This window comes from Pieris napi, chromosome 9 (genome assembly GCF_905475465.1).
Source record: "Pieris napi chromosome 9, ilPieNapi1.2, whole genome shotgun sequence".
In the NCBI taxonomy this organism is placed as follows: domain Eukaryota; kingdom Metazoa; phylum Arthropoda; class Insecta; order Lepidoptera; family Pieridae; genus Pieris; species Pieris napi.
In genome coordinates, this window is record NC_062242.1 from 4,734,441 (window position 1) to 4,744,174 (window position 9,734).

General features: G+C 31.4%; 1 protein-coding gene across 1 annotated transcript; it reads right to left on the bottom strand.

Moving 5' to 3' along the window:
- Positions 1–281: 281 nt before the first annotated feature.
- LOC125052347 (leucine-rich repeat-containing protein 40-like) lies at positions 282–5,776 on the bottom strand. The gene is made up of 11 exons (XM_047653137.1): positions 5,454–5,776; positions 5,157–5,341; positions 4,868–5,071; positions 4,552–4,675; positions 4,105–4,274; positions 3,583–3,725; positions 3,156–3,338; positions 2,487–2,630; positions 1,396–1,584; positions 990–1,181; positions 282–567 (listed from the first exon to the last, which is right to left on the bottom strand). Exons 1-11 carry the CDS (start codon positions 5,614–5,616, stop codon positions 462–464), a joined length of 1,803 nt encoding a protein of 600 aa, XP_047509093.1. The 5' UTR covers positions 5,617–5,776; the 3' UTR covers positions 282–461.
- Positions 5,777–9,734: the final 3,958 nt, after the last annotated feature.

Here is a 9,734-nt window from a genome sequence, read left to right on the forward strand (position 1 = left end):
TGTCAAAATAAAGTAATGAATAACTTTTTTTTTTACGATTTTTACAGTTTATATCGTCACGACGTGGTTTTTAGAAATAGATTTTTTAAAGCTCAACTCAAGCCTCAATTTGTAGTATTTTTTAAACCTATAAAACCAATAAAATTAAAACATAACAAATATACTCGGTGGATTCAGGTACACGAACCTTTTGACTAATTTACTTTGGTTTAAAAAAAACAATTTTAAATAAATACAACAGTATAAATAACAAAAGTATAAAAACAACAAATAATAATAAAATAATAGCAGCCAATGTAAAAATAACACTGCAATAAGCCTCTTTAAGCATTTCCAAAAACCTTTTAATAGTTCCAATTTGGCACAAGCATTTTGAGCTTATTAAATTCTCTTGAATATATTTTATAGCAAGCATGTACGATTTAAAGCGATATTGAAAGATTTCGGAAAGCGGAATAAAGCTAGACAGGTATCCGATCTCTGAGATATGACAGAACCGAAGCGGTTCCCTTCGCAAGTATCGCGTGCCGAGGTTGTCTAAAGCAATTACCCATCAGTTCTAATGACCTGGAAATATAATATTATTATAATACAGTCTCAACAACATAATGACTAAGAAAAACCCAGAAAGCAGTTTTGATAAAAAATTCTGTGAATTCAAATTAAGTTTTTTTGCTTTATATTATTGGTTAAGGTTGTTAGTATTATGTACCCGACAATTAAAAAACTTAATTAAATTAAAATTAGTGCAGTTTAGTGCATCTTGGAAAATTAAAAACCCATCTCCCAGACGCGCATGGGAAAATTCAAACATATACAACAACTTACATACATAACACATATACATTAACTTAACTCGAGTTAAGTTAATGAATAAAACATTGCGTCAGCTATTTGTATGAAAGACAACGCTTCTTGTGGTCGCGCGCAAAACCTTTCATTACACACAATAGATACAGAAGCGAGAAAAACTCTTTAAAGCAGCATACCTGAGGTGTGTAAAGTTGCCAAGCTCCGGAGGTACGCTAATAATACTGTTATTGGTGAGGTCCAGGACAGCCAGCTTCTTCAGCTTTGCGAGAGCATCCGAGGATATGTTGATCTCTGTGACCTGGTTTTCTGCAGCCAAAAGGATCTCCAAATTGTCCAGCTCGTATACACATCGCGGGATTTTTGTGAACCTGATGTATTGGTTTTACACATTGCCAAAAACGTTATGCAAATTTGTTATTATTAATAATATAAAAATTATGACTGATATTTACGGCTGTAAATCACGTCGGTTGCGTCATAAGTTTAATGAACCTATGGCCACGCTTTCTATAATATGATAACTAAACGAGTTTTATTTTGCAAATTTTAGTTTTTTACATAATAAACTTAGAAAAAACTTACTTATTATTGGATATGACGAGTTCTCTCAAATTTTTCAATCCCCCAAACTCTATGGGGAGATCGGCAATACAATTTTTGGCCAGATCAAGAAACTGCAGATGGGAACATCGGCTTATCTCAGACGGAACATTCTCAATACTGTTTGATGATAATATTAGCTGGGATAACGTGTCGCTTAGTATTGATATACTGTAACAAATATTTTTATTTGACTATCTTATCCTTGATTATACTGAAATAGGAATGTGCCTAGGCCTAATACAGGTCATATGTTTTTGAATTGGCTTCAGGTACAACAAATATGTAATATATATAAAATAAAAATGTGTTTATTCATTCGAATAAAGAATATTCGAATCTATCGTCAAATCTGTGCTGCTCTAACGTAGAAGGTCACTAACTACATCTTGCACCTGCTCCAAGTCTTTCTCCATCGCTGTCTCCTCCGAATGTCTCTCTGTATTCGGGGTATCTACTGGCCCGAGAAAATCACTAACGAGCAGTTTGGAAGCGCTGCGGGCCATCCATTATCCATTATCAGTTCAAGCGACGCAAGTGGAAATGGATAGGCCATAATACTAAGAGATTCTAATTATATCTCCAAGCAGGCGCTAGATTGGACCCCTCAAGGAAAGCGGAAGCGTGGCCGTCTCAAGTAAACCTGGTTTCGTACAGTTGCATATGAGGCAAAGAGAGCCGGAAACACTTGGGGCGAGGTTCAAGACCGAACGCGATGGAGACTCGCTGTGGATACCCTCTGTCCCATCTATGGGTTATAGGATACTAAGTCAATCATGGTTTAGCAGTTGAAAGGTAACGGTGGAACATTAGGATTCGTATTTCTTGTAATAATATTATAAATACAATAGGTTTAGTTACAGCCGTATTATTAGTATCGAGTTTTGTTTTAAACTAACTATATATACTTATTTAAGTATTAAGAATGCATACTTGGCTAAAAGCGGCCAAATTTGACCCTTCGTATGTTTAGGTAAGTTGGTACAGTTCCTTTGAAATCAATTAATGAAGTTGTAACAACCATAAACAGTAATATTACTCTGGTAAGTTCTTAAGTCTCTTTACATACATACCCTTTAGGAAAAGCTTGCAACTTGTTCCTCGATATATCCACGATATGAACTTCAGCTTCTGCCGCAGTTCGGAACACTTCGTCGGGTATTAAGGTCAGATCACGGGATGGCACCGTCAGGGACTGACTTTTTTTTAACGTGAACCTAAGATTATTTTTTTATAATAATTCAATATTATGACGAAAACATATTTCATATATTTTAATTCTTGTGTAGATTGTGTTATGAGAAAGCCAAAACAAACTCTAGAATATTTCCCCCTTATTTCCGAAAACTATATCGATTTAATTTCACTCATTTAATAAAAGTACTCTCCGGCTCTTTCTAATAATGTGTATCTGTTGAAAAGACAGACATGACAGCCGAGTACTTTTACTAAAAGACTGCAATTCTGATTGTTTTCATAACTTGCCTGGAATAATAATCTCAATTTATACTTAAAAATACTATTATTATTAATAAACAAAATTTTATATTCTATATTTATTTTGTCTTTGTATTATTTGGTCGTTTTAACTACGACCAAATGAGTGAAAAAAAAAACTGTTTCCTGTAAAGAACCACAAGTATTTCGTTACATTTTAAAATATTTTGTTTCGATTTATATGGTATATAATAATAAATTCTCAAATTAAAAAAAAAAATTATATATATATATATATTACTGACTTATCTGGCCACTCAGATTCGTATCTGGTCTCCCCAACAACTTCCTCTGTGATGCGATCCCGTAAGTATTTCATCATTCGGTCAGTTCCCCCTCGAATCACGTCCTGACGCACGAATGACAATTTGTTGCCCTCCATACTAATACTTTGTAACTGGGACAACAAACCTAGATTACGCGGTAACCTATTAGATAAAAAATATTTTTTACTAGACTTGATAGGCGCATACGCAAAGATCTACTAGATGTATTGTTTAGACTTTAGACAAACAACGTCGCCATATTTCTACATATTCTACAGATTTCATTGATTTTTAAGTTATTGGTTCTACTAAAAAAAATATTCTATGAACCCTTCTGTATGCCAATGAATTTTGGGGGTTAGGTTAGGCAAAAACACTTACAACAATTGATTATAATTATACATACTTATTTAAATTATTATTTGTCAAATCAAGTCTCTTTAGTTTCTTCAGCAATGATATGTTTTCTGGTATTACTTCCAATTTGTTATCCCTTATATTTAACACATTCAAATGTTGTATTTGGTCGCAAAATTCTTCAGTAATTTCCTGTAAGAATAAAATTAATATATTTCTGAAAGAAAATACACTTTTATTATGAACACAACATATCAGTTTTTATTTTCTATGAATACGAGATATAAATAACTCATCAAAGTCATGAATATTTATTTGTAATGCAGATACGCGCCGTTTAATTTCACACATTATTTCACGCTTTACAAATTTGAAATTGAAAGTTGTTAAGTGGTAATGATTTTCCTTTTACTAAATTTCCTTTAATTAATACTTTATTTGTTGTTTCCCCTTCAACAACTATTTAAAATATCTAAGTCAGTTACAATAAATTGGATGATTTTAAAAAAAAGCAAATGTTTATTCTGATACCTTTCAAACATTTGACACTGTTTCAAGTCTTATGAATTACCTTTATAAAATTGTTTGCTAAATATATTTCCTTTAATGCTGTGCACCCATAGAAATCAGGCAACTTTTCAATGTCATTATGATTTGCATCGAGTATTTCCATTTTTCTTAACTCACCCATTGCTGGTAGCTTCTTCAAATTATTATTGCTAATATTAAATTTTTTCAAATCTGTGGACATATTTATTTTTTATATGTACATATGACTATGAAATGTTCAAATCTTATTAAATTATAATATTGGCTAATAAAACGATTTTCTTATTAAAATTTATCTATGTTCAATGTGAGAACAAATAAAAAATAAATCTTTTTTTATAAGAAATTAATACTTATCTATCTTATTCAATGTAAGTCCACAAGGACACAAGCACAATCCATCTTTAGTAGTAAAATTTTAGAACTGTTACAATCAAATAAAAAATTCTACTATTATAAAAAAGAATACCTCTCAAATTAACAATATCTGGTGGAAGTTCCATAAGTTCATTGTGTGACAAATTAAGTTCCACTAGCCTTACCAGATATCCCATACCAGGTGGCAGAGATGGTAACTTATTGTGGGAGAGGTCCTTTAAGAATAGTAATATTATTAATGTGATTTAAAAAATATCAATAAGTAAATATATGTAATTAAAGAATAAATATGATGCTTTTCTGTAAACATAGTACACCAAAACATATTTTGGTAGCATGGATACACTTCCAATAATATGTTCTTAATTACTTCTTGTTGAATTTGTTAATATACAACAACAACTTACCAAAAATGTGAGCATAACCAAATCTCCAAAATCAGCTTGAATTATATTTAATTCATTATGAGATATGCTTAGCCATCGCAATTCTGTTAATTTATAAAATTCTATTGGCAACTCTTTTATTTTGTTATGATCTAAGCTTAGATTTGATAAATTTTTTAACTGCCCTAATTCTGCTGGTAAAGATGTCAATGCATTGTCATGCAACTGAAATATAAGAAAAATATTTTTTATTAGTATATTTATTTTATTTTTCTATACAGTTAGTGTAAAATAAATTAACTGCATTTACCTTTAGCGTAACAAGTTCTTGCAGCAGCTTGACATTTGGAGATATAGTGTTAACGACATTGGAACTGAGGTCTAACATTTTTAAAGGTTCACAGTTCCACCAATTACTTTGATCTGATCTGGCAAAGTCTACCTCTCTAGTATCGTCCATAACAAGTTCATCAATTTTCCAAACATTTTCAGGTACTGAATGAATACACATTAAATTATAAGATTTTCGCGGTACTGCATTTATTTATAAAGTATTGCATTGTGGACACAAGGTACATTGCAACAGTTCTAAATTAAATAATCTTACCAGTGCCCAAACCCCGGTTGCATAAGCTCAGCTGTCCTGTACGCTTAGCCGATTTAATTAAGCCAATTGATAGTTCATTTTCATCAGCCTTTTTATCTTGAAGGTGAAACACAGATTTATTACACACTTTTACACGCGCTTTAATTGGTGTTCGTCGGGACATATCAGTAAATTTTTAACTTATATATATACTATAAATAGTTTAAATATCTAATCGTTTGATACTTCAATTATATTATTATTATAATTACAAAAAATAACAATAATATGCATGTAGCGTGCAAGTGTTTGTCCCTTGCCCCTTGTTTTTAAATTTCGATTTCATTTACGAGTTGCGTCTGTCAAAAGTCATATGGACATATGACATTTAATGATTGAATATTTGAGTCCACAGACTAAGCTTGAGTCTTTAAATAAATACCAAGTAACAAATTACTTTTAATTTTTCAATCGCTAGTCGCTACCTTAATTTTAAATATGCCTGCATGATTTCAGCCAAATAAACTTAAGAAAGTAGAATAGAATAAATATTAGTTATTTATTTATTTCAAACTTATTTTCACTTATCTCTTATCTGCATTATGAACCCCACCAATAAGGATTTCAAATAGGTACTGAGTATTTGCTAGATCCCTCCTTGCCCCTAGCGTAGTAAATCCAACCGTACCCGAAACGAACAATGTCGGAAACATGATCGGGTAGAACGGGTAAATTCGCTCCACCATTGTTAAGTATTTCTTTTCATGTAGGGCCCAAATCATTAGGTTACTTTTCAAGGGGCTTCTTAAATGTGCGTTATATAGACAAAGTTATTTATTAATTTAGTTAACACAATGTACATGTTATGAACGTCAAGAATTAAATACGTATTAAATGCTTCTAATTTTACATTTACTGAGTTCTTAAATCAAGGGCGTAGAACGGACGAGAAGAACTGGCTATAAACTCTCCGCCACTCATTTTAATCGCCAAGTTTTTAGTTTTACATAATGTTTGTAAGTAGCTGCAACAATTACACCATGTTCCACATCTTAACTAATTAATAGTTAATTAATAATAAAAATAATAAAAACAAAGACTTGTATTACCAAATTTACTGTGGTATAATTTAATAGGAATTTTGAATACTCTAGAAGTATTCAAAATTCCTATTCGCTTTTTACCATATATCTTTTATGTAACTTCAAAAAGTTAAGACTGCATTTAACTGTACCCCTACCCTAAATCTTAAATTTTCCTTAATTCTCAATAAATAAAAATAATCGAGGACCGTGCTCGTGCGTAATTAAATTATTGCGCATTGTGTTATTCAAATGGAGTTATTTTATTATTTCTTTCGCAACAATTTACTACACGGTCAATATCATGCTGCAAACGCAAAAAATCTTCCACGCTACAAATACGGAGAGACAATTTAAAATATTATGCTATGAGAATATTAATAACATTAGTAGGATTAGTTATTAGCTTACTCCATTTTTCTCAGGATGCAACGGATATCCGCCACCACCAGAATATTACGAGAGCCGACGTAGGAACGACATCATTTTCATCTGAGGCACGCGGATGATCAAATACCATCAATTTCCTAACTTAGGGTTGTCAAGTATGTTTGTCTTTTTTAAAGAAAAATTGCAACGGCAATTTCACATATTTACAGCAATACAATTAAGAAACGAAAATGTTTAATGTAAATTATAATTTTAATATCATGCATAATATAGTTTCATATAGTTATATAATACTGAGATCTTACCTTTAAAAATATTACTGTCAGTATTCGTAATTAAAAAGTTCGATGAGGGATAATATATCACAGAAGTATCTCCCATACCTGGGCACGACAAGATTTTCGAAATAAATAGTTTCGTCTTTTAATTTCTAGAGTAAAAATAACAAATTGCGAAATGTCTATAGTAGAATATTATAGTTGCAAACGGCACACGGCACTAGAATTATTAGCAAAACCCTACAGAATGTTTCAAAGAAGGTAAGCACTTATTGAAATAATCTTCATAAATTTTATTGTTTGGAACAGTTACATAAATATTTTATTAGAGTATAATAAACTGTCAATTCTAATTATTTACAAATAGTTTCTATATTTTTTTCGGATGTCCAAAGCCTAGAAGGCTTGTGTTTCTATGCGCAAATAAAGTATACGCTATTTGTTATATATAGATGTTACGTAGAAATATAAAATAATTTTCGTTTCACGTTCTTTAGATTTTTCCTAATATGTTATATATTTTTTTTTATAATATGAACTGTAAAACTCTACCCGCTTTCTATGAATTACGGCTTAGAACATGCGCTTTTTTATTTTTTTCTTTTAATATAATTTTTAAATAATTTATACTAATTCCAATTTCCATGTGAATCCGAATACGAAACTCATTTCGCGATCACGATTCTGATTCAAACAAATTTTGGAATTCATAAATAATTATGCTTAAAACAGACAAAATATCATGTATTGAACCTTTTAATTGTGATAATAAAAGAGATTTTGACCGTTTAACCGTATTTTCTTTGCGATCAATAGTTTTAATTCTATTATTTTTGAACTCTGTTCTTACGTTATTTAATTTATAAATAAAAAAAGTTCAATTTCCAAATAGTATAAACGTCTTCTATTTTTATTCAAAGCGATAAGAAATCTAATGGCTTGAATGTCGTGATGTGAATTGACATGGAAGTAACGTCCTGACGTCCATCTCTGTTTCTCTATATAAACATTACCCTCAAAAATAACAGCCAGATTGGTTTTAATCTTAAAACAAGATAAACATTTTTGCCAAAGGAAGCATCATGAGTAATACGTTAACGGCCATATTCTCATTTTGGATTTTCTGGATAATGACATGTGATGCTGGCCCTTCAAGTGCTAGATGTAAGCTAAAAAAATATTCACACAAAGCCATTCAAATGGATCTGAATGGACTTCGATGTTGGGATGACGTTAAGATAATGTCATGTTGGGGTTATTGCCTATCTTACGAGGTTAGTATGCCTGTATAGGGTTAAACAGATTTTGCCATAACTATATGTTATATATGTACCTATATTGTATTTTAACTTAGGTAAAGTAAAACATTTAAAACGTCAGTTTTGTTCAAACGAATTTTGACTTTCTACCAGATATCTCACTGGCAGTTTCCGTATAAGGAATCTCATCATCCTGTGTGCGTTCACGGTGAACGGAAACATGCTTCTCTGAAATTACGTCACTGCGACCCAGGAGTAGAACCAGGGACAGAAGTGTATCATTACGTGGAAGCCGCTAGCTGCAAATGTCAGGTTTGAGATTCTTTTTACATTATTTGTTTTTTATATATTAAAATCTGGGGGCTCACCACCAAAATTCCGGGTGTTCAACTCATAGATTAAACTTGTCAATCGTAACATGTAGTTATTTTCCCTAAACTGCAATTAGCCCTCTTTTCAGGGTAGGTAATTTCTGGCCTAAATGCCATCATTGTGACACTACCATCGTATAAGTCATATTCTTATTCTAAATGATTTTTACAGAGACACAAACAATTCGTAACAGTTTTAATTTTAGTAGTAATTTTAGTTTTAATAGCAATTTCTAATAAATGGTTTTTATAATCCGGCGTTAAAGAAGTAGTGGTAAAACTCCTGCAGATTATTATCGTATAGGTATTTCTCTTGACCTCTATTACGCCTTCAGGTATGCTCTTCAGAGGACACCAGTTGTGAGTGGCTTCCACCAGATTCTTCTATAGTCGACGGCTTGATAAGAGAACAATTACTGGAAGACATGGAATAAACTGATCCGCTCGAATTAAGGAAAGTTACACTTTAACAATGTATAATATGTTTTATGAAATAAAATAATTTTATAAACATTAAAAAATATTATTTTCTTCTATCTCTAAATATATCAAATTCTCGTGTTACTTACAGTGTTTGTAACCAAGCTCCTATGAAATGGTTAAACCGATTTTTATATATTTTTGTAGAGAGTTTAGGTAGAGCTCAAAATAATATTTTTAAAATCGTGATGGGTGGGTGGCACAAAAACCTTGATAAATTATACTTAATCACTCTACACACTAAATTAAAAATTAGTGAAAAACGTATGAAACTTCGTGCAGTAGTTTTTGAGTTTACCGTAAACAGACAGATATGAGCGGTGTCTCCACGAAATCATCTAATATATAAAATTCTCGTGTTGCAATGTTCGTTCCCATAGGTACGCCTCCGAAACGGCTCGACTGATTCTTAAGAAATTTTTTATGCATATTCAGTAAGTCT